Genomic DNA, 26,869 nt, shown 5'->3' with positions numbered 1-26,869 from the left:
AATCTCAGTGATAGGAAATGCGAGCACGTCCACAGCGAGTTTTAAGAACGAAGAAGAAATTCCATCCCAACCTGATGAATAACTAGTTTTAAGTGATAGAACGGTGGCCCTTATTTCTTGTTCGTCTGTCGGTAATAAAGTCATAGAAAGCAATGGGGTTACATCCGATTTGACATTTTTTACCCTATCAGCCTCAGAAATATTTGTGTCTTTGATGATATTGTCTGCCAATTGTTTACCAACGTTGATAAAATATGTGTTTATATGATCTACAGACTCTTGAGGAGAAGATTTTAATGTCAGAAGAGATTTTTCGTTGTCAGCAGTATCATGAAAGTTACAGATTTGTTTTACAATCGACCATTGTTTTTTAAGATTATTTTGGTGATTTTTAATCATCGATCTCTGATGTGCTCGTTTAAGCTCGTTGAGCATACGGTTGCAAGTATTTCTGTAGCGCTTGTAGGATATTTTAAGTATATTGTTGTTGGGGTCACGTTTTAAGTTTTGATGGAGTTTATCTCGGTGTCTTAGACATCGTATAATACCTGGTGTAATCCAAGGCTTTATGTTTCGTTTTCTATGCGTTAATTTTATTATTTTTGTGTGTTTTTTTAGGGCCCTATTAACCAAATACAGAAACACGTTTGTAGCAAAATTAACATCCGGTCCTCGAATTACAGAGTCCCAATCTATTTGGTTTAACTCCGCTATAACCGAGCTGTAATCCACTTTTTTATAAACTTGAAGTTGTTCACGCCTTTGTGTTTTGACTTTAGAGAATACCAGCATAACAGGACAGTGGTCAGTAATTGTAGTGTCGCATACCACTGTCATAGTAGGAAGTTTAGTCCTTACCATACAGTGGTCCAGACAGTTGTTACCTCTACTCGGAAGTTTATGGGATGATAATAGTCCATGGGAAGCCAACATATCTAAATAGTCAGATGAAAAGGTGTCTTGGTTGTTTTCAGCTATGTTTATATTAATATCACCTACAAGGACAATATTCTTGTATCGCTTAAGTTTGTGTAATAATGTGTCTAAGGTATAGATAAAATTATCTGGTCGTCTAAATGAAGGAGGCCGATACATAGAGATAATGGCGAAATCCGTACCAAGAGTTGTAACTAGGCAGTTTGCATCCTTTATTTCTTCAGGTTCAGTAAATTTAAACGGTAGTTCAGATTTAGCATAGACAACTACGCCATCGTTTTGGTTAAAGTTACGTTGTGTAGAGGTAACTGTATAATTGGGTATGAGGGGTACTCCTTTACCATCATCAAGCCAACATTCGGTTAAAACAATCACATCAAATTCCATATCAACACGTTTTAAAAGGACCAACAGTTCATCAAAGTTGTGATTAAGACTTCTTATGTTTTGTGTTAATATCTTAAGCTGATGGTTCGAACCATTGAACAGTTTTTTGCAACTTTCCGGACTATCTACTGCCACATAATTACCGACACTGATAGCAGTGTCTATATCAGATGATAATAAATTGATGTCTGTCATTTTGAAAAGGTTTTAATAAGTGGATGATTTTCAGATGGGCAATTCTGAAGCAGCTGCAGTTTACGGATTGTTGCTTGGAAAATGTATGTGTATTAATCGGCATATTTTTGTGTGTGATGTATGTGTTAAATGTGTGTAGTGCGAGTATATTAAACAATGTAATATGTAAAATAACAAAAAACTTACAGTAAATGGCATATACTAGTCATAGATTAGAAGAGGACTTCAGAGTTTCAATTTGTTGTTCCGATTTAATCCAGATGATCTGGGAGCTATCCATTTTCTTCACAAACACCTTTCCTTGCCAGGTCCAGCAGTGTTTGTAGTTGAAATTCTTACGCAATTCACGAGCCATAAAGTGCAATTTCCGTCCACGCGGGGTTAGGGACTCTGAGATGAAAACCGGTAGTTTGTCCATACCCAGGTTCAGGCTTCCCGTATTGAATTTATCTTCGGGATGTAATTTATTGTACTGCTTAACAGTATTTAACAGCGCATTGCTTTGCTGGATTGTTTCAAACTCCGCAATGATGGTGTCTTGCTTATTCTTCAATCGCTTAACTTGTTTTATATGATTTGGTGACAATGGTAATTGCAGCGAGTCATGGATCTTGCTCAATATGTCATGCACGGAAAAAAAATATTTTAACAATACTACCAGAACGTTTAGTAAAATAGATTTATCGTAACTGATACTACAATCTCGTAATAAAAACAACTGTATTGTTACGTTTACTATATTTTGAATTCAATAGAACTAAGCAAACATTAATATGCACTAAACAGTTCTGTTTGAATTACATATCCGAGAACTCTAGTTTTATTTACAACTAATAGAATAAAGTTTACGATAATTCTATTAACAAGAAGCTTCTTGTAATGCCAAAAAAATAAAAATTATCTTTACAATCTTAATCTTAGCGGTTACTATCACAGTATACTTCCTGTAACTTTTTTATACGTTGCCATTACTTTGTAGTTCTCGTAAAGAAATAAAAAGAATATTCTTGTAATGTAAACTCAACGAAGAGTTATATTTAAAAATATTAAGTTTGTATAAATATGTACGCATCGCTGTCAACTCTATTATTTGTATCGTAGCGAATGCCATCGCAGTATAGTTGATATGACTGTTTTATAAGTTGGTATTACTTTGCAGCTCTTGTAAATAATGACAATAATATTCTCGTAATGTATACTGGTGAACAAATAGTTCTGTTGAAAAAGTATTTAGTTAGTATAAATATGTGTTTCGTTTTTGTAACGAAACGCCATGTTTAAGTACCATTGTATATCTTAGTGAATGCTATAGCAGTATAGTTGATTTTACTTTGCGCCTCTTGTAAAAAATAACAATGATATTCTCGTAATATACACCGAAAAATAATTGTTATAACAAAAATATTGTCCGCATAAATAAATGTTTTGCTTGTGTAACGAAACGCAATGTTTTGCGGCGTGGTCGGCGGCCATTTACGTGTCATGAGAGATCACGCGTGGACGCGGATCGCAATAGGTTATATTATTTATCGTTAAACGTACTCACTACGTATTATCCATTCGTTTGGTAGTTTCCATTTTAGGAAATGGATGAAGAGGTGCAAAAACTCTTGCAAGGATGGGAGATGGCAGAGTTGGCAAAAGCAGGTGAGTCACATACCGTACATCATGTAGAACTTAGTAGATAATTAGAATGGTGAGTAAAAAGGCATTTAATGTTGTATTCATTTTACATTGCATACAAATTCATACGACATTACGTGGGCAAAATCTAAATACTGAACCAATAAGGACTGTCCACGATAAAAAGTGGTCATACATAACATGATAAATCTTTCTTCCTGAATGCACATTTTGAAGCAATATTATATTTTGATAAATCTGTATACATAAAACTATATAATAATTAAAGCTATTCCTTTAGCTAATGCTTTAGTGTGTCTGAGGTTTCGCCGAATGTATACCATCAAGCATTTCATTTCTTGTACAGTGTTTTTTAACAAACTTCACACGCTTCCTGGCACAATTTTATAAATACTTATATTTTTATAAGCTGTTTTACACACATTAGAATGACATCTTAGCAGACAAAAAAATACTTTTTGAAACTCATTTCGACTTTTGGTAGTCAGAAAGACTTTCTACTCCAAGCACTGACAGTTGTTTTTGTATGGAGAGCCAAAAAGTGTCAAAAATTCGAATTCAGCAAAGTTAGAAAATCTCAGTACTTTCTTAATCTGATTACAATCAGAAAAATTATTACTATCGTAAAATCAGTATGTAATAGGGTATATTTTGGCTATTATAATTAAACATTAAAAAAATATTTTTGTCATTAAAACTGTTGTACTTAAAGACTGCAAGAAGACACTGTACAAAAAAATATTGTTATCATGAGATACATACTGCTAAAATTCATAGGCCACCTAAAGTTTATAATTTGTTTGTATTTTTATAATGTAGTTTAATATCTACAAATTATTTGACAAACATGCTGCTTATAAATTCTCATTATTCTCAAGATTTACCATGTTATATATGACCACTTTTTATCGTGGACAGTCTTTATATATATCTGAAGTGGACGTAGAATATTACTTAATGTAAAATTTATTCATAGAAATTTTAATGTCTTTTTCAGATGATTTACAATGGTTGCAAGTTTCCTGTGACCCATGCCATACTATGGAACAAAAGTGGAAAAATTCTGCAAAATATAAATTTTGGACGAAATGAAGGACGGTTCTATTAACACTGACGAATATATGAACAAAGTCTTGCACTAAGGATCGTTGAAATATATTTTTAACAAATTATATAATTATTTTATTTACTTTCAGATTCACCAATTTTCACCGCTCATAGCATCCATTCCATATGCTGGGTGACCCAGGTTTCCGGATCCCAGTTTCAACTCTAGGCTTCTGTCTCTTGGAACTGGTCCTAGCAACCTGCATTTTTATCGGTAGGTACCTATGAATTTGTCTGTGCACTGTATAGACAACTAACATTTCTTGTAAATGTAAGAAAAGGTTTGTTGTCTATACAAGGTGGTACAGTAGGATTAAAGGCTGAGCCACGCCAGATACGTGTACGTAGACGTGCGCGTAGCGTACGCGGTGTAAATGACGAATCCTCATTAGAGATTACACCGCTTGTGTGACGTGTTTCCCGTGTGTGTCTAGCGGTGTATCATCTCTTTTGAAGATTCGTACTTTACAGCGCGCACGCCACGCACACGTCTACGTACACGTATCTGGCGTGGCTCGGCCTTTAATCCTACTGAACCACCTTGTAAAGACAACAAACCTTTTTTTACATTTACAAGAAATGTTAGTTGTCTATACAGTGCACAGACAAATTCATAGGTACCGATAACAATATAACACGTTAACGCAATTGTATATTTATTAGAGAGTACCATAAATGCAGTTGCTGTAACTAACTTTCTTGTTCTATCAACCATTTAATGAAGTTTACATAAATGAAGAGAATGTAATATATATCAGATGACTTGTATTCTTAACGATACCTATTATTGGCCTAACTAAAGTTTTATAACCTTTACAAGAATTTCTTGTGGAGTTTACATTATTTTGTTTATTTAGACACTCCATTTGTTATAAATACTGAATAATCTAGTAATACACACAATTTGACTGTGTGACCCTTACAATATTTTTATTTTATGATACGTAATGTATATATTACCTTTACAAGAATATATTGTCAAGGTCACATTTCATTTATTAAGCTCTGCAAGAAAATATTATTTATTTGTACGGTCCACGTGTTATGATTACTAAATATTCTAGTAATACACGCTATTTTAATGTGTAGCAATTACAAGATAACTAGTTCACTAAGCTCAACGCATTTAAACAGACTAGTTTAGTTATTTATACTATGTGAACAATTGTCCCAGAATTTACTAGATTTTCTCGTTCAGATTACACTATTCAGGTATCATGGACGAGACTTTTTTCTCCGTGTGCAGGTTTTCATTTTCAATGACAGGTATATTTCTTATTTCAACAGTTGTAGCCCTTTGAGCCCTCTGCAAATCTTCTACTTGTATTTCAAGGTTGTTGATCTTCAAAAGCGCGTCTTCATGTTCTGTGGAAATCTTGTCAACTTTTTCTTTTAAGTTGTTGTACAATGATGTCGATTGTTCCAAAATTTTTTCAATTTTGTTATTAGTCTTGATTATCTCCGTGTTTTGTGCCCTTAACTCTTCTATCGTCTGAAATAACTTTTTATTTTCGGCTTCTCTGTCTGCCTTAAAACTATTCAGCATATTCTTAATTTCAGATTGGAGTGACGTCATGTCGTCCAGATCCGTATGTCCTTTACGTTTTCTCATATTGACATTGGCAGTCTCCATGTTAAGTGATAAATCAGGGTTAGACGATGCTTTTTCTGCAGGTGGTGAACGTCCTCCAAAAGCGGACATTTTGATCTGTTGCTCGTGCATATACTGTGCTTCCTTATCTCTGGGCGCAACGATGATTAGTAGCAAACCAGTATAAGTGATTCGTAACTGGCTGATCTGTTGTCAGTTTAATGCGAATGCAAACAAGTATTAAAGTCCTTTGGCAGTTATTTAATTTAACTAGCAAATGAAAAAGTGATGCAACTCTGCTCCCTAATTAAGTACAATTGAGCGTCTTATGTTGCTAATTTTAAAGAGTTAACTGGCTATCTTAGCACCGGTTGCTCGGCTGGCCCAACGGATATCCATAACGACAGCCAATAAAATAATGAGCCAGTCTCCTCTATGTTTAATTGTTTAGTATCTTAGCATGGATGATATCAAGAGTTTACAAACTCTTATGAAACAAAACGGTGAATCACGTAAAAGTAACGTGAGTCACGATATCATTGAGGGTTCAATTGTTCATTTGAACTACAGCTGCAAATGATCTATGCATATATCGGTAAAGTAACACTTATTTAGAGATAGATTATCCCTTGAACTAGCACCGAGAATAAATGGAACATGCCATAATCGTGACTAATGTTACTCTTGCCGCGGATTGGCCCAGAATTAAATTATCCATACTAATATCAGGGGCGGCTCACTCCGCGATTCTATCGCCGCGCTACAAGTACATGCCGGCGGCCGCGAGTTCGCGGCCTACTCAGGGGTGGCGCGCGTTCTCACGGAACGCACGTTCGCACTTTCTATTGTTACTTTACGTCGCGAGTTTTTTTAAGGTTCATATGCGATGTCCGCGTGTGGAATGGCTAATAAGACTTAGTTAAATAGACATCATGAATAAAATAAATACCATAGGACATTCTTACACAGATCTACTACTGATTAAGTCCCACTGAAAAGTTCAATAAGGGTTGTAATGTTGGAACTTGAACAAAAATATATAAATACAGTATATATACTTAGAAAGTAGCCAAGACTTGAATATAACAGTATAAAATTTTATGTGAGTATTAATTCATAGGTAACCCTACCGCCGGACGCCGCGCACGTGCGGCTCGTTTCTTTGTAAGAATTTTGTAGGTATTTAAAAAGGCGGCATTTAGTGAACATCAAAGCAGTGGGCCTTCTGTACTTGTACTATTATATATTCTGTGCTAATATTATAATTGGGAATCTTTCACGTCAAAACGGAGCGATGAATTGACGTGATTTTTTAAGTGGTGATAGTGGAAGGGATGGAGAGTAGCACGAAGCTGGATCCGCACTTGTCCCCACTTCCCTAAAATGGGGGTGGATAAGTTTGTATGGAGCATTTCACAATTTTCGAATTTAACTCGAGCGAAGCCGCGGGCAAATGCTAGTAGTTTTTAACCCCCGACGCAAAAACGAAGGGGTGTTATAAATTTGACGTGTCTGTCTGTCTGTCTGTTTGTCTGTCTGTGTGTGTGTCTGTCTGTGGCATCGTAGCTCCCGAACGGATGAACCGATTTTGATTTAGTTTTTTTTGTCTGAAAGCTGTTAGTCGGGAGTGTTCTTAGCCATGTTTCATGAAAATCGGTCCACTATGTCGCGGTCGGGGGTTTTTTCAAAAATTTAATTTTGTGGTTAGGTTATTATAGTTATGAGACATAAAATAAAGTTTTGTTTTCTTTAGCGATCCCCATAATATATGTTAAAGAGTTAACGAATATAATCACGTCGCCTTTTAAATACATGTGGACTTACATAATAATTACATTAATAAATCTAATTTTATTGCACAAACATATACTAACCAAATCCCTCTATTTAACTTATTAAGTCTAGTGCAATCTCTCACAGATTTGGACGTATGTAAGTGGTTTCGTGAATCAATTCTCTAAACAGTGTAGTATACCGCAAACATTGTGCCAACATTCACACACAAAACACTTCGTATGTGCCGCAGACTGGAACGCTCGAGAACAGCGGCGCAGTTCTGTTCATAATATATTGCACGCAGCCAAAAGTATAAGCGTGTCAGTTAATTTTTTCTGAGTTTTTAATTTCGATCTCTCTATTTCGTTCAATAATACGATACGTCCATTACATGTTTAACCTGCTTTTAAATTCTACTCGAGTGCGCGTTACAAAGGTAACGTTTTCAGTCCGCGGCGTAACATAGATTTATTCCTTAGTAATAGTTCTCTACGTGTATTGTTCCACTCAAGCGCGGAAATAAAAAATATATGGTTTAACTGCATATAAGGCGAAAAGTTTTCATTGAATATAACAGATAAGCTAATAATAATTGTGCACCATTGTAATCTTTCGTAATGAAGGCACCTATTAAATTTTAGATATGACTACTTATCTGCAACCTTGTAAGAAATGCTGCTTTTCGTGATGTTTTTTAAACTTTCAATGATATTTGAGTGAAGGTTACAGTTAATTTTGAATTAATTCCATGCCATAAGACTAATAAAAAATATCAAAAATAATTGATTGAAATTTACAGTTTTCTATTTCACAAAATTATAATTTAAACCCATTAAAATTTTCTTATTGACTGCTATTATATGGCACACAGCTGTACCTACAATTGTACATTAATTTAATACTTTACATTAGGTGTCAGAGATTCATCGTGTACAGTCTTACACAAGTACGAGCGTTTCTGCGATTCAGCGTTTCCAAAGCGTGCCCAAATGGCATACCTATACCGGTTTATTTCCGAAAGCATTGGATCCAGAAAGCGACGTGGAATATTTTTCCTTATTATTTTTTTATATTCAGCCAAATGTAGACAAACGTAGCGCTATGCGCTTCCGAAATATTTAATCAGCCATAATTTAGGCAATTATTACACATTTAGTGTCACGCTGAGCAGCTCTAAATGTATTTGGTCGACAAATTAATTATTTGGGCAGCAGTAAATGATCCACAATTAATCAAATTTTGTCAAGCAAACAGTAGGTAAGCGAATTATTCCATTTTGGATTACAGTTTAACTGATTCGCAAAAAATGGTAAGCTAAAAAATCCTTTAGTACCGTTTCGTAACTAAAACTTGGTAACCAGCTTCCTAATAGGAAAAACCGACCAAGAGCGTGTCGGGCCACGCTCAGTGTAGGGTTCCGTAGTTTTCTGTATTTTTCTCAAAAACTACTGAACCTATCAAGTTCAAAACAATTTTCCTAGAAAGTTTTTATAAAGTTCTACATTTGTGATTTTTTTCATATTTTTTAAACATATAGTTCAAAAGTTAGAGGGGGGGGACGCACTTTTTTTTCCTTTAGGAGCGATTATTTCCGAAAATATTAATATTATCAATAAACGATCTTAGTAAACCCTTATTCATTTTTAAATACCTATCCAACAATATATCACACGTTGGGGTTGGAATGAAAAAAAAAAATCAGCCTCCACTTTACATGTAGGGGGGGTATCCTAAAAAAACATTTTTTCCCATTTTTTATTTTTGCACTTTGTTGGCGTGATTGATATACATATTGGTACCAAATTTCATTTTTCTAGTGCTAATGGTTACTGAGATTATCCGCGGACGGACGGACGGACGGACGGACAGACAGACATGGCGAAACTATAAGGGTTCCTAGTTGACTACGGAACCCTAAAAATATCCCGTATTGTAACTGGTTACAAAATGGGATTTTTTTTAGCTGTCATGAATATTTATTATTTATTTATTGACTAATTTTTTAGGGTTCCATAGTCAACCAGGTTGACTAGGAACCCTTATAGTTTCGCTCTGTCCGTCTGTCCGTATGTACCTATACCGTCCTAGCTTCGATTTGGTAGAAATTCCGATCAGTAACTCGGGTCCAATACGTAACCAGCTACAAACAGGGAATTTTGTATTCCCGTTCTGTAGCCAGTTACAAAACTTAATTACCTAATGGTACCACGCGGGCCCAATACGTAACCGGCTACAAACCGGGAATCTTGATTCCCATCAATCTGTAGCGAGTTACAAAACTTAGTTACCAAACGATACTACTCTGGCCCAATACGTAACCGGCTACAAAATGGGAATCAAGATTCCCGGTTTGTAGCCGGTTACGAAATTTGTACTAAACCAAAAATGTTTTGATCAGCAAATTAGCAGAATTTTGGTCGAATTATTTCCTTATCTTACCACACGTTGCGCTGCATATGGGTAGATATCGGATGGTCTAGCTAGAACGCAAAATTACTAGTGTACTACTTTACCTATATCGCTATTAGTCTACGTCGCAATCTCGCAAACGGTCTAGCACGAAAAATGCCTACAATATTTTTTCCGTTTTATATCTTAACTTTAAAGCGATATCGACGAAGCCCCGCTTCAGCGGGGCTCCTATTCCGTGCAGTTTGGACTTCGGCCATTTGAAGATACCTAACGCATCTAACCTACCTATATAAAAAGTGGTCATTTTGCGTTCTAGACCGACCGCAATCGACCATTAATGAGTTCTAGCAGAATGAGCGAATGCGCGCACACGATTGGCTGATCGTGTCACGTGGGCTAATTTCGCTACGCCTGCCATTTTGCCGAGTTTTCAAATTAAACGTAACCCAACTTATTTTATCAGATGATCGTTCCTTTAATATACAGACCTCATAATTAAACTGCTTAACGATCTGTTTTCTGCCGACCAATTCTTAAATGTTGCTAACCAAATAATTATTTTGCAGATCAACTATTTTATTAAGCCAATAACTTAGCAGAAATGCAGATCAATATTGGTTATTCACGTTGACCGTTTGTGAATCATTTGCTGAACACGAGTTGTAGCTCAATTTTTATTTATTGCCGGCATTTTATTTGTGTACTTTAACGTCAAGAGAAAAATGATCCTGATATCTTCTTTTTCCCCTAATATTTTTCTGACCATCATGATTTCATGATTAAGGCTAATTATTTTCTTCCTAGTCACAAAATACAGACCCGCTATATTAACAAATAAGTTCTAAAACTCTAAAAAGGCCCCAAATATTGCTTTGCATTTTCACACTTCTATCTAACGATGGTCCGAATTCGAATATTCATGACTCGTAATATTTTGAAGAAATTTTCTTTAAGCCATTCTGCCCCACCACACAGTATGAGAGACATGAGAAATTCGAAGTCATCCTCGTATTCATCCGAAATGTTTCACCAAACATATTAAGTTTAGTATAGTTATGTTACGTGTGGCAAGGCAGTACTGCTTTAACCCTTAAATGCATAGTGATGTATATATGCACCATGTATTTTTGACTCTATTGACAGCATGTCAAAATTCAAATATGAATAAATCTTTGTCAAGGTCATGCATTAAAGGGTTAAGTATTATACATTAAAAGTTAGTCACAGCGCTTTAGTTAAAGGAACTATGTATGATTAATTTATCCAAGTGCACGGCTCATTTGATTAAATTCAATTAAACATTAAGAGTATCTCGTGGGAATGTCTGGAACCCAAACAATTATACGCCTGAAATACATTATATGAGAATTGTATAAGGAAAGGTTAGGACATTTTCTGCTATTATTATTTAATAATAATGTGTATAATGTAATATGTACTGCCATAATTACTTATTTGTCACAAACAATCCCACGAGGCAGATCTTTAAAGTATGCTTTAAAACTATATAATCTAATGATCACCATAGTTAAATTAAACTACTACTTACGTATATTAATGAAGGCCAACTAACGTTTCGTACGTTTTCCTATCGCGTATCACTAAAGTTTTTGTTCCAGTTTTGGCATCTAAAACAGCCATTCCCTGTCTAGATATTTCCTTGAGCAAATTCACAAAACTTTCGTACTTTGGTGTGAGTTCTTTATCATATTGCTTAATATTTATCTTTAGAGTAGGTTTGGGGTATTTCAGCGTTTTGGTGTGCCACACGAGCACCTTGGAGCAGTTCTCAGCTAATGGTTCTATGTCCTCCAACTTTATTCCTAAGCTAATAAGGAACATGTCTTCTTCATGTCCTGCGATATATGGCATAGTAGCGGACGGCTTCAGAAATTCTATGCTGACGGCGAACCCCGCCATGTCGACTGGGAACCTACGCGCAGCCGGCCACGAGTCAAAGAACCCCACCACCTGTAAGCAACGCAATTACTTATTTATATTTTTTGTTTAAATGGAAAGTGTGTTCAGGTATAAAAGCATTAATATGATATACATATCAGTGGCGTAGCGAGGGGGGGGGGGGGGGGCCATGGCCCCGGGCGGCACATGATCAGGGGGCGGCAAAATCGGGAATTAAAAATTATAACATACATAGAGACAGAGTCGCACCATAAGTGTTCCTTTGTACCTTTTTGTTACGGAACCTAATAAATAAAATTGTTAATTATGAGACCAACATTTTTCAAATCGCGCTGAGAAACGCGCCAATTCTCTGTTTTGTGCTGGCGCCGAATGCACCACGGCTGCGAGCGCGGGGCGGGGGCGCGAGCGGCCGCGCGCTGCCGAGCAGCCGCCGAGCTTCCACGAACTATAGGCGAATGTTCGAAAAACTATGGCGAAAGAGCTTAAGCGGCAGCTATATTACACGATGAAACACCTTATCGTCATACTGTTAAGCCTTACTTTGTAATGAATGGAGTTTTACATTTTTGTACTTACGACAGATGAATACTTGAGTTGAGCAAACAAAATTCGTCATTTTGTTCCGAAGTTTCGATTTTAAAAACTGCAATTACTTTTCTTAGTGCTAAGTTTAATTATAATAGGAAAATATTACATTTGATTTGTGGATTGATATTCAATTCACTTATTGTCAAATTGGGTAAGTGTCTATTTTAAGTATTTTTGAATTTGAATTGAATGTTAAATAGTTTTGTTCCAAGTTTGAAATATTTCTCGTATGTTATGTGCGTAAGTAAACAATAATACTTTAGCTTTGTGCTAAGGCTTTAGGTTGTCTGGAAGAGATCGCTCTTTAGCGATAAAGTTCGTTTGTCCTTTTCTACCACTTATACGCCGGTTTATACTTGCTATGTTGTTTCGTGTATTGAGGTGTGCAATAAAGAGTATTTGTATTGTATTGTATTGTAAGGCCACCGAGTAATATTAGACGGTCAACCAAATTTTAGCACTGAAAAAATCGGCAAAGTGCGAGTCGGACTCGCCCGCCGAGGGTTCCGTACAAACTTTCAATAGTTGAATCATCAAATGTTATTCATATAACTCTACAAACTTGACTAAATCCCTCCAGACTCAATTCCCACATAAGTAATATTTGAATATACAATTTTATTGTTAGACAACGTCCAAAGAAAATCACAACTCAACTTCAATAGTTTACGACATGTAAGGACGCTCCTGAAGCGACCTCATTATATCAGGATAAATGCGATGTAGGAAATGAGCGTTCAACGTACAGCGATATCTTTCGGCAAATTAAGTAAACTAATGTGTGCGAGCTAGTATGGAGGATGATTTTTATGGGATAATTGTTTATTGTGTGAACCGATTTTAACCATGTTTCCTCTCTTTGAAAGCAAAAACTTTCATTTTTATTCTGTAAAAAATACAGGTACAATAAACACCCGCAAGAGTGTTCAAATTGAAAATGTAAATCTGGAAGGATTTTTTATAAAGTAAAAAAAAGTTCTTTTTTTTTTTCAAAAACATTTTTTTCCACAACAAAAAAATTATGAAAAAAATAGTTTTGATATGTATAGTTTGAGTTTTCTCTAACGATACCCCACTTGCCCGAGTAAATTTGAAATTTATAGTTTTCCCCCCTTTTATTTTGGCCATTTTCTGTAATTAATATTAATACATTTCAAAATATATACTTTCAATTTGTAGAGATTAACGATGTTCATAAGTATTGCATATTTCAAAGCGATAGCATAAGTAGTTCTCGAGATATTAAATAGTGTGACAGACAGACAGACAGACGGACAGAGTCGCACCATATAAGGGCCTTTTATTTGTACCTTTTTGGTAAGGAACCCTAAAAAGGCGCGAAATTTAAATTTTATATGAGAATTTAACCTTCGCCCCTATATTTTCAATATTTTTTTGAAGTGTTAGAATATGGTTCGTCGATGATTCCGCCAACGCCAAGGTTTAGGAAGGCACTCGTTTCAAGAAATTAACTAGCCGCTGAGCCGTCTATTTTTAAATTTGCCGTTTTTTTAGTACAAGATTTGGTTGACCGTCTTCTTTAGTAGGAACAAAAGACAAAAGCTATTGGTTTGGATTACCTCAAAAAGGAAAAACGGATCCCTATAGGATCACTCGTGCGTCTGTCTGTCCGTCTGTCACAGCCAATTTTCTCCAAAACTACTGAACCGATTAACTTGAAATTTGGCACACATATGTCCTGTGACCAAAGACGGACAAGCAATTTAAATTAAGAAAATTTAATTGTAGGGGTCACTTTTGGTTGGTAAAAATGAAAATTAAAAATTAAAGTTTTTTAAACTCTATTATCATATCATAAGTATTTCAAAAATATTTTCTCAAATAATTATAAGTCAAGTAATTTAAGAAAATAGGTAAAAAATTCACAGAAAAAATACACGAGATAGCCTTCAATCTATGGATTACACAGGAAAGCCTATTATAAATCTAGTCAAGCGTAAGTCGGACTTAAAAGAAAGAAAACTCAAATTTCACTCTCTGCCGCTGAAAGGAGTTACCAAATCTCTTGAAATCTACCTAAATTATTCTCAAAAATGATTTAAGTGCCTTCAAAAAACGAGGCGCTTAAGCCCTTCTTGTGGTGTACGGAGCCCTTACAACGATAGCACAACTCGCACTTATAATGACCAAATAATCTAGATATGTTGATCATAAGAGGGGCGGCATATCGGCAAAATTGGTGATCGGCCCCGGGCGGCAATCACAGACGCTACGCGGCTGGAAAATGTACACATGTCATAGACAAATCTGGCACGCCTCGTGTTTGTTTATAGACGTATGGGTCACTCAAAGTACTCAGGCGTGCGCTCCTGCAGAGGAGAAATAATGTCGGGAGCAAGAAGATAGTTAGGTACTTAGCATATTATAATCTGTGTCTCCGCATGAGATTGATATTTATTTCACTGCAAAACATTTTTATCATGTTAAACCTACCTTTCCATTTTTGACAATAGGTGCAGACACGCCGTATCCTCCAATAAGGCCCACGGGAAACATAGACACTCTCTTAGTATTTCTAATTTCGTCAAAGAGTTGCAGGTCCACAGTGTTATCGTCATCGCCGAAGTAAAGGACACCTTCATTTACGTTAGCCAGAAGCCAGGAGAGGGCCACTCGACGATTTGCCACTCCTCGTGGGAAGTTAGCGACTTTATAAGTATATGGCTTGGGGCTGGATATGTGTGTATATGGAAGTCCAGAACGTCTGCAAGTAACAGAATGAGCAATAGGCGAAACGACTAAAAAAACCCTAATTAGTCCGTCAGTTAGATTATCAAAGAATTTTAGACACGTATTTTTTCTATTTTCTCGTAAACGAAAAATGATGACGGTACAGTGCGTTGAAGTTTCGCGTGACGTCACGCCTAGGTACAATTTTTACTTAGAAGTGACGTCACAACTGTCACAAGCCCCCACTCCGGAACTTTGATGCTCTATATCTTTGTATTTTTTCATTAATTAGAAAAAGCGAAAAATATGTGTTCAGTATTTTTGGACGATCTAACTGACGGACTAAACAGAATGCAATTGTTTTTATGTAGTCGTCATCCCTATTGATGAACTATTTATTAGGCATTTTAAAGACTAGATTAATGTCATGTAATGAGTCTTAATAACTGGCTTACCTAAGGATATTTGCGACTTGTTCGGAGCACAAGGGCTGGTCGTCAGCCACAATCCAGTGTATACGAGGTACGTGCATGAGCGTGTGCGCGAGCCGAGTCAGCTCGGGCACCTGCTCCGGCCGCGGATACGTCGGCGTCACGAAATAAATCATTTTCAAATCTGTTTTGTTACTAACTTGTTGATTTCTTTCATCGTCAAACTTAACCTGGCACACTTTGTTCTTTACTGGTATCGCTACAGGCGCAAAGCTCTGCAAGCTGAAAAGATAAAGATTAATGACAGGAAACATATTATAATAAATAAAATATTGAATGGTAAATGGTAAAGTCTAAGGAGGTTGAGAAAATAATTAAGGTCAATATGGGTAAGTGTGTCATCCATACTAATATTATAAATGGGAAAGTGTGTGTGTCTGTTTGTTTGTCCGTCTTTCACGGCAGAACGGAGCGACGAATTGACGAGATTTTTTAAGTGGAAAAAGTTGAAGGGATAGAGAGTGACATAGGCTTTTTGTCTCTTTCTAACACCCCAATTCCCTAAAATGGCGGGTGGAAGTTTGTATGGAGTACCTATTCCGCAATTGTGTCGCTTAACTTCAAAACTGGGTAAATCCATTCTGCTATAATGTTGATTATCTTTCAGAACATATTATATTTTTTAAATATTCAACCTTAAAGCAGAATGGATTTACCCAGGTTTGAAGTTAAGCGACACAATTTTCGAATTTAACGCGAGCAAAGCTGCGAACAAAAGCTAGTACTTTTATAAAAGTTAAGTTGCAACAGATAAATCAAGATCATAAAGCGGTAATTCGAAACATGTTTTACCTAAAGTACTATGCATACAGTAAAAATTTAGTTAGAAATCATCTATTTTCTACTGTGGGATATGGGTTAAATTGTGGCGTAGGCGAGAGGTTGGCAACCTGTCACTGCAATGTCAGAATTTCGTTTTATTTCATTTTCAACCCCTTTTTGCCAAGAGTGGCACTGAAACTTGAGTTGTTCATGTGCTCTGCCTACCCCTTTATGGGATACAGGCGTGATTGTATGTTATGTATGTATGTATGTATGTATCATCTATTTTATGTTATTTGATGATTAAAAGATGGTATTCAATGTCTTAAATTAAAATAGCGCCAGTCACACTTCTCCGATAATATATATATATATATTTTTTTATATATAAGAACCGTGACCATTTGACTCCCCCGCCTGATATCCTCAGTAACCTTAAGAAGCGCAGTGCTGGTGCTATGGCTTGGGAGAAAACCGGCATAAAAGGTTATGCGAGTAAACGAAGACCGAAAGTTCTTTGTGAACAACCCAAAAACCAGGCCTAAAGTTACAATGGTATCACATATGCTTTACGCCAGAGAGACGGGAATTCACCTTTGGCCAGTGAGGAGTTGATGATGTCAGTTATCACAGGAAGCACGCAGTCAAGGACAGACACGATCATGTGACGACTGACATCATCCCAAGCTACGGCTTTCGACTTGATGGCTTTACGACCTTTATGTCAAAATAGATCTGAAAGAGAATGAGTCAGTGATAAGAAGAGATGTTCGAAATAATAGTGGCCTTGATAGTGGTATCAATAGAAGGAGCAGAGGAAAAATGCCCGTTAAGGTCGTTCAGCAAGAATGTGCTACTATTAAAACTGTTGGAGGGCTTTCCCAGGCCGATGGACCTCAGGAATTTTCAAACGTCGGCCATAGATGAAGAAGAAACATTACAGTGAATAAATCGTCGCTTCGCTGTAACTATTGTTGCAACAATTTCGAGCTGCTTTAAAAGCACTCCTCTTTGAGGTCACGGCTTTTTCTTCTGTGAGGTCACGTTTATAGAGCCCGAAAGCTCTGTTCCTCTTCTGCATTGCCATTTGGACATCCTCAGTGATCCAAGGGGCAGGAGGACGCCTAACTCTACCAGTGTGAAAAAGCTGTAGGAGGACGCCTAACTCTACCAGTCTGAAAAGTGAAGTGAGTGTCAAAAAGCCCCAAAATCACATCATTAAAAAGAGAAACCTTCATCAGTTAAAGAAATGGAGAGCACAGGAGATCAATTGATAGCAGTGGCATCTTTTAAAAGAGTCTCAGTATTGATTTTGGTGAAGCAATACATGAATTAGAGCTGGCTTACATTTAGGAGCCTTAATTTTGTAGGATGCATATTATAAGGTCACAGTGAGAGAAACCTGGCGCCATGAACTGACTTGGTGACATGCTTGGTGACAAGATTTGGCGATGAAGTGATAATGAGAAAAACTGACCAATTGTAGTAGTGCCTTAAGTTTACGAGAGTGTGTCGAGCCTTTCATAAGATCGGTATTTAAATCCCCCATGATTAGATGATGTGTGTAGTCAGAACTTAGGGATTCTAGAATATGTTCAAGCTGAGAAAAGTACAATAGCCATCCATTGCTTTTCTGCAGCGTGGGATAGGTCTACATCCCATTGTTGCTGCGGCCAGACAAATCCCCACCTCCCTGGTAGTCCCTTCTAATTTTATTTAGGGCGTAAAGCCAGTAAAAAGCTACATGCAGCTATTACGACAAGTAATAGTGCTGTATTGCACTCCCATCTACTAAACTTGTATTTTGTACAAATAAATTCAATTAGTACTTACCTCTGGATTCCCATACTGTTCCAGAAGAAAAAAAGAAAAACTGCAGTTAATGTTAAAGCCATTATGAAGAATCTTTTGAGAAATTTTACTGATTGCATTATAAGAGCTTTCAAGGCAAAGACTCAGTGAACTGCATCCAGACATAATACAACTATTATAATCATCACAAAAAGATATAAAGAGACTACATGGATGCTGATAAGCAACAATGTGTCAACCCACACGCCAACCATTTTGAGAAAATGGCGTCTAAAGATTTTTTCTCATTTTTTTGTGTTTCTCTTTAAAAAAATTGTTTTTATATAGATTGTTGTGTTTTTCAGCTATAATACGTTCAGTAGTAGTGATTATTGTAGCTTAATTTCAAAACAAACTTCAATTTGACGAAATAATGCCCTTTTCTTTTATTGCGAATTGTTCGACGACGTCAAACTTTTTCAAGACTGTGTTATGATACTTAACCCACTTTTGCTAATTGTTTAAAAATATCTATGAGTCTTAAATAAACATGTTAAAGCACATAAATTGTTGTTGTAAAATACTCTACCTATGCATATTTTTAACTTTATAAGTGTTAAGTAACATATCAGTCATGGTCACTTATGTTATTAGGTATGTAGGAATCAATACATTATTTATTAATCAAACCTTTTAATGATTTTTCTACTCCCGAACTGTTATTCGTCATTTACAGGATTGTGTGTATCGAAAAAACTGAAAACGCATTGTTTGGTTCTGTAATCATGGCAACGCATTGCATTAACTTTGGGCAGCTGAGCTGACAGTGCAAACCTTTGCAATACAGGAAACAGTGTGAATTTCGCGAGAATTATTAAAAAAAAACTATTAAAAACTAAGTGCATGGTCGTTGTAAAAGTATTGTATGCAATGGTGTTTAACTGACTCCAAAATACTCGTGGAAAGTACGCCACTCATATTTCTTGACCGCCTTTAAACGCCTGTTGAATAAAATACTATAAATTAACTATTAGAGTAATGATCATTTCTAGACACATATTTAGATTATCTGTGCTTTTTCAACAAAAAATCGTTACAAAAACCAAATAATCATCTTTTTTAAAAAGTAAACTACTTATCTAAAATATACAACAAAATATTTTTTTACGCTAAGAAATAGACTAAGTCATTTAAATTATGAATAACTCATGACTTGTACAAGAACAAAACATAAAATATCCTTAACAAAATAATAAACTACCATTCAGTAAGTATTCAAAAATCAAACAATATTTTTATGCATACATTAACACGTCTTAATGTAATTAGTAATTATAAAAAAATAGTAGCTTATATTAGATTTTTATATAAACACGTACTTGTAAAAAATGTTTGCAAATTATAATAACGAATATGTATATTCATGACTTAAAATGTCCAATTTCGTACTGAATTTACCATTCATGTGCAAAAATATACTAATGGACTAAGTCATAACTTATTCAAACATAAATTAATATGAACAGTTATATTTTACAATATAGTGTCATGGTACTTACACCAAAAACGAACCATTTATGACTCGAATATAATTTAACAATAATGACTTATGTTTTATAACACGGGTCGTAGCATAAAACAACGAATAAAATATCATTTTGCAATAATCATTCAAGTCTCATAGTGGGTAACTATGTCATTTTTTGCGTTTTGCAAGAATGAGTCAAGTGTAAAAAAATCGTTGAGTCAACCCTCATAACACATTATTGTAATTTAAATATGTCTTCTGCCAATTACTATAATAAGTTAAGGTTCTTGACACATTAATGCAAAACAGGCAACACACGATAAAGGATTTGTGTTAACCTATTTTTTTACTTTTGGGATAGTGAAAATTTTCAAAATGAAAAGGTCATTTTTGCAAATAGAAGTTTAAAAATCCAGCTTTAACATGGCATTTAAATCTCATTTTTTTAGTTTTTGTGGGTTGACACATTATTGCTTATCACCATCCACATGATCACCTGTGCCATCTAATATATTTAATACAATAATATAAAAGATATGCAGTCAACATGCCTGTCAAATTCAATTACCATTTAGTGCCATTTAATATGTCAATGTCAATCTTGTGTCAATCATGTCAAGATTTTTTTTAAGTCTTATGGCCTGGTAACTAGACCTTTAAGCCACATATCATTGCAGCATACATTGCAGCGGTGTTGCCAGGGCTCTAGAGTTATTTAGTGGTTATTTATACACAGAATTATAATTAAACCAGAATGAGTAGTTAGTCCAAAAAGTGTGTCCACATGAGAGGTTAAAGTTGGGGCTGGTGTCCCTCTCGCACTTATTACCACTATCAAAATCATTTGAATGACGTCATCACTGTCATCATTTGGGGATACCAGTCAATATTCAAAGTTACTACCAAATCTACTAATACCCAATTAAAGGTTTTTAATAATTGCGCATTTTTTTGGTTTTATGGCTTCATAATAATGACTTGCCAATTCGTTACAAGATATTAATACCCTTGCCTCGATATAATACGAAAATAATTTAAGAAGTTTATAAACTTAGTTATCATACAGGTAAAAATACTACTACTATAGTAATTTTTTAATACTGGTCACACGTGCGAGAGGGACACCAGCCCCAACTTTGACCCTCTCATGTGGCCACACTTTTGCTAGTCTGTCAAGAACGCCTTTATGCGCAGGTGATAAGGTTCAATTTAGTATGGCAAAAAAAGTGTGAGCTCAGTCCCTATTGTAGGTCGATGTATTTATAATATTAAACCTGTGCCAGACGCATCGACCTACAATAGGGACTGAGCTCACACTTTTTTTGCCATACTAAATTGAACCTTATCACCTGCGCATAAAGGCGTTCTTGACAGACTAGCAAAAGTGTGGCCACATGAGAGGGTCAAAGTTGGGGCTGGTGTCCCTCTCGCACGTGTGACCAGTATTAAAAAATTACTATAGTAGTAGTATTTTTACCTGTATGATATCTAAGTTTATAAACTTCTTAAATTATTTTCGTATTATATCGAGGCAAGGGTATTAATATCTTGTAACGAATTGGCAAGTCATTATTATGAAGCCATAAAACCAAAAAAATGCGCAATTATTAAAAACCTTTAATTGGGTATTAGTAGATTTGGTAGTAACTTTGAATATTGACTGGTATCCCCAAATGATGACAGTGATGACGTCATTCAAATGATTTTGATAGTGGTAATAAGTGCGAGAGGGACACCAGCCCCAACTTTAACCTCTCATGTGGACACACTTTTTGGCCTAACTACTCATTCTGGTTTAATTATAATTCTGTGGCCAGACGGCACAGAACCACCATGCATGCAACTACCGTTTCCGCAAGATGACCTTGACAGAGAAACAGTGTTTTTGAGCCATGTAGCAGTCGGTCGGAAATTCTGCATGACCTTTAAGCGCCTTTGGTAGCGAGGCGTGCTCTGCCAACTATTTGGCAGAAGCAGTGGTTGTAAATCGTCTTTAGCCGCTTGTTATTTATGATTATGATTATCAACCAATCGAAGGACAGTCGCGCAGCCGCACGCTCCGAGTGCCAATGAATATCATCGAAATCGAGGAGATTCATTAAATTTCAATGAGTCGTTCCGTCAGCCAGCGCTTTGTCCAAACAATTTTCTTATTCTCAGTTGTATCACAAGAGAGCAAAACAAACTCCAACGTCCTTCAAATTTCGATAAACAAGGAGCCATGGCGTTTCTATAGGAGTTTACAGTGTACAGCACAAGCGCTACAAACACACTGAAGTTTTGAACTCCAAACCATGTAAACAGCCGCGCTTCTACGTCGCTTCTGCTGTGCTTTTGCCAAGGTCATCTTGCAGAAACTGTGGTTGTCTACCGTCAGCTGGCATAGGCTTTACGTTTTATTTCCCTAAAAATCCCGTTTTTAGTGACGAGGTCTCATTTTACATATTTGTATGACAAAAACACATTTCACTAAATATATAAAAGCGGATGCACATGTCCGCATCGCAACAAGGCCATCTATATGTAAGAGAGAGCGAGAAAGAGTTGTTTCTCCGCCGCATACACCGCACCAAGGTCATCCACATACTATCCAGTAAGTGGAAACAAGAAAGAGATATTTTTTCTCACTCGCACTTAAAAGAAATATTCCTAAGAACACTGTAAGATGCGGTGAAAAATTGTGCTTCAAATAAAATATTTTTTATTTTGCTATCGATTGAAACCTTTGTGCGTTGAATTGAAACCCTCGCAACTTTCAAGGTTCCACTTTTCGAGACACTCGCTACGCTCGTGGTCCAATTTCGGATGGTTTCTCTTGTTCAGGTATTCAATAATTCCATAAGCACGAGCGGCTAAACAACTTTGCCTCCTTACAAACCAGTAACTGTTCCAGGCTCTTAGTAGCTCAAACTCAAACTGAGTGAGTTCTAGAGTTCTTACTTAACTTTTTTTGTTTCTTACTGTTTTTGACGTGATAACGTCTAATAACTCGTTACTACTTGCAGCATGCACGATTGATGCACGATCATTGTCCCGTTCCCCAAGAGAGCGAGAGCGTGGCACGAATGAGAGAGAAGCGTGATCGGCTCGAGCGATCGCTGGCAGAGGGCCGCGAAACGCCCGCCTGTATAGTCGCGCGGCACGTACTGCTTTTCTGAGAATTCTGAGTATTACTTCAAGCTAGGAACATACTACGCGGACGTCCGTCGTAAAACGACCGCGACCACGACCTATCAGTGTGCACGGAACAAAACATCCAGAGAGCCAGATTTCGATCGGACGTCCGTGCGCTCAAGGCCACGTCCGCGTCCGTCGACCGATAGTTTGCACGGTTATGTGTATTTCCATTGTCCAGATTCCCGTCCGCGGTCGATTTACGACGGACGTCCGCGTAGTGTGTTCCTAGCTTAATACGTAGTAATTTATTAGTACTAGTGATCTTTTGACGTGATAACGTCTAATAACTCGTTACTACGGGCTGCATGCACGAAAAATATGACGTCATTGTCCCGTTCTTCAAGGCCACCAAGCAAGAGCAAGTGGTTTGTGTATGGACGGTTGGGGTATATGCAAAAGGGGCCCGATTTTAGGACTTAGAAATTTTTTGTTCATTTATTATTTTTGAGTGTTTGTAATTTAAAAACATGAAAGATTGCATTAAAACAAGCATCATTTATAGAATGAAGTTGCTTGAAAAACCTACTTATTTAGGAGCTAGAGCAGTACGAAGTTGCGAATTTTCCCATAGTATTTACTAAGGCGCCAGAGACTTGGAAAATTTACGATGATTTTTTTTTTTTGACCAATATAAGCTAAATTAAATCATATAGAACACATTTAAATAAGGATGTTTTGTTATATAAACTTTTTCTTTTCCATTAATATTTACTGAGATATTAGGGTTCTAAGATTAGCAAATGGCACTAGCACTTTAATAAAATTATCGCGTGTTCGCAAATGGTCTAGGATACAAATTGACTTTAAAAACATGAAAGATTGCATTAAAACAAGCATCATTTATAGAATGAAGTTGCTTGAAAAACCTACTTATTTAGGAGCTAGAGCAGTACGAAGTTGCGAATTTTCCCATAGTATTTACTAAGGCGCCAGAGACTTGGAAAATTTACGATGATTTTTTTTACCAATATAAGCTATGTTAATAGTGATAAATCATATAGAACACATTTAAATAAGGATGTTTTGTTATATAAACTTTTTCTTTTCCATTAATATTTACTGAGATATTAGGGTTCTAAGATTAGCAAATGGCACTAGCACTTTAATAAAATTATCGCGTGTCTCGCAAATGGTCTAGGATACAAATTGACGACTTTTATATAGGTTAGGTTCGTTAGATATCTTCAAACGGCCGAAGGCCAAACTGCACAGAATAGGAACAAAAAAACGTGAAAAAAGTCCCAGAATCGGGCCCCTTTTGCTATACTCTGACCGCCCCTGTCTATACTACTGTAATGTTTGATGTTATCACGTTAAACTACCGTCCGTAAACCGACTTTACAGACAACCAATTTTTTTCAGGTTTTTTGTTCTTATTTGAAAGAATGCATTAAAATAAGCATCTTTTATAAATTAAGGTTTTTTTTAAAACCTACTAATTTAGGAGTTAGAGTGGTGCAAAGTTGGAAAATTTTCCCGTAGCATTACTAAGGCGCCAGAGACAGAAAGGGATATCGACGGAGCCCCGCTTACGCGGGACTCCTATTCTGTGCAGTTTGGCCTTCGGCCGTTTGAAGATACCTAACGAACCTAACCTATACCTATATAAAAGTCGTCATTTTGTATCCTAGACCATTTGCGAGACACGCGTTAATTTTATTAAAGTGCTAGTGCCTAGTAAATGGCAAATCTTAGAACCCTAATATCTCAGTAAATATTAATGGAAAAGAAAAAGTTCATATAACAAAACATCCTTATTTAAACGTGTTCTATATGATTTATCACTATTAACATAGGTTATATTGGTAAAAAAAAATCATCGTAAATTTTTTGTCTCTGGCGCCTTAGTAAATACTATGGGAAAATTCGCAACTTCGTACTGCTCTAACTCCTAAATAAGTAGGTTTTTCAAGCAATTACAACAACAACAACATTCCATAAAATATGCTTATTTTAATGCAATCTTTCATGTTTTTAAATTACAAACACTCAAAAATAATAAATGAACAAAATTTTTTTAAGTCCTAAAATCGGGCCCCTTTTGCTTATACCCCAACCGTCCATACACAAACCACTTGCTCTTGCTTGGTGGCCTTGAGGAACGGGACAATGACGTCATCTTTTTCGTGCATGCAGCCCGTAGTAACGAGTTATTAGACGTTATCACGTCAAAAGTCCCAGAATCGGGCCCCTTTTGCTATACTCTGACCGCCCCTGACTATACTACTGTAATGTTTGACGTTATCACGTTAAACTACCGTCCGTAAACGAACTTTACAGACAACCAATTTTTTTTTTATTAGTGTTACTGATTGACAAATTTGTTATTGCCAGATACCTTCAGTAAAAATAGGCTGGAAATAGGTTTTTTTTATTACTTTGCAGGCGTTGCAGCCTAAAAAATATAACTTAATTTCTCCAACATGAATTTTCCAAAAATAATAATAATACTACAAGAAAATACATTCATCATGGGCAAAACTAATTAACCTTTGTGACCGAAAAACAGCACAGCTTCATGTTCCAGGGGATTGATTTATTTTCCACCTTTGGTTGGCTGCCATGATACGCTTGTCAACAACTTCAGTGTGGTGGTGCGATAGTGATTGCGCGTAGTGTTATTGTTTTGTGAGAAATATTATTAAACTTAACTAAATCGTACATTATTTTCACAAGTTTTATGTTTCATTTTAAGTTTACTTCATAGTTATTGTTTTTTTAGTGAAATATGCCCTTCTCAAGAGCGGTAAGTAGAAGTTCACCCTACATCAACATCATAGCTTAGGGCGTACGACTGTCCGGGAATGGAGAACGTTTATCATTTAATTGGAGTTATTTATAATGTAAACGACTTTTAATGGATTCTTTTTGGTTTAAAACAGTTATAGCATCGGAATTTGTGTGATTAATTTAGTTAATTCCTAAGTTTTTGTTGGTTTCTAACATGCATCCTCCATATTTTACTGCTACGTGCAAGGTACCAACTACATAATAAAAAGTAGCTATAGACAGCCTAAACCAAAACCGTATTCGTAACTTTCGTCGATATTTGGAAATAAACGCTTTTATTTTTCATTGTACGTTATTTATATTCAATTGTTCAGTCAAAACGCATTCTAGAACGAGTAATGTAATTAACGTCTAATCAAATATTGCACGTTACATTATCATTAAATTTCACATTAAAATCTTTTGACAAAGCCCTGGGTCCGCATAGTTACTAATGATGCCCATTATGCCTTGTACGGTTGTACGACATTATTGATATGCTATATAATTGAACCTGTATACATTTCGAGCGTGAACTATAAATTAGTTGAAAAAAAAAAGGAATTTAGTAAAAATCTTACTTTAAATTGGTATAACTGCAAACATGTAAATTGTTGGTCATGAGAAACCCTCATTGTATGTAAGTATGTATGTATCTAAGGGCTATGTTTCCTGTACTAGAATAAAAGTAAAAAAAAATTTGATTATAAACTAGCTACCACAGCTTAAAAGTTTGAGGAATCATATTTGAGTATCTTCATAAAATCAGGAAAATAAAATCAAATTAACCAACAAAGTTAAATAAAGGTAATAAGTAACCTTACTTTTGTAATAATTGATGGAGGCCTTTTAAAGTTTCATAATAAACATGTATTGTTTATGAATTGTATTGAAACACAATAAAATACACTAGTGAGTCTAAGAGACCTATATCTGTTCAGTAGGTTATAATCAGTGATCGGAGTTTTAGTTGCAACACTGCAGAAAATTGTAACATTAATACAATTTTAAGCCTTAAAAAAATAATTATAGGTGAGTGTATTTTTATGTAATAAAGTACCATAAAATAAAATTTAGGTAGACAATTTTGCCTGAGTTGCA

General features: G+C 35.9%; 2 protein-coding genes across 2 annotated transcripts in view; one reads left to right on the top strand and one right to left on the bottom strand.

The window, feature by feature from the left end:
- Positions 1 to 10,590: 10,590 nt before the first annotated feature.
- LOC125241800 (galactosylgalactosylxylosylprotein 3-beta-glucuronosyltransferase S-like) lies at positions 10,591 to 18,560 on the bottom strand. Its single transcript, XM_048150441.1, has 4 exons — positions 18,337 to 18,560; positions 15,706 to 15,963; positions 15,014 to 15,284; positions 10,591 to 12,019 (listed from the first exon to the last, which is right to left on the bottom strand). The coding sequence occupies exons 1-4, from the start codon at positions 18,432 to 18,434 to the stop codon at positions 11,603 to 11,605; spliced, it is 1,044 nt and encodes a 347-aa protein (XP_048006398.1). The 5' UTR covers positions 18,435 to 18,560; the 3' UTR covers positions 10,591 to 11,602.
- A 7,047-nt stretch (positions 18,561 to 25,607) lies between these two features.
- The window catches only part of LOC125241754, a 53,884-nt gene continuing 52,622 nt past the window's right edge, over positions 25,608 to 26,869 (top strand). The window contains exon 1 of the mRNA XM_048150368.1: positions 25,608 to 25,745. The gene's annotated coding sequence lies outside the window, so the exon portion shown is untranslated. The remainder of the gene's footprint in view (positions 25,746 to 26,869) is intronic.

Source organism: Leguminivora glycinivorella, chromosome Z (genome assembly GCF_023078275.1).
Source record: "Leguminivora glycinivorella isolate SPB_JAAS2020 chromosome Z, LegGlyc_1.1, whole genome shotgun sequence".
Lineage (NCBI taxonomy): Eukaryota > Metazoa > Arthropoda > Insecta > Lepidoptera > Tortricidae > Leguminivora > Leguminivora glycinivorella.
The sequence above is the reverse complement of the archived record's forward strand: the minus strand, read 5'-3'. Positions and strand labels throughout refer to the sequence as shown.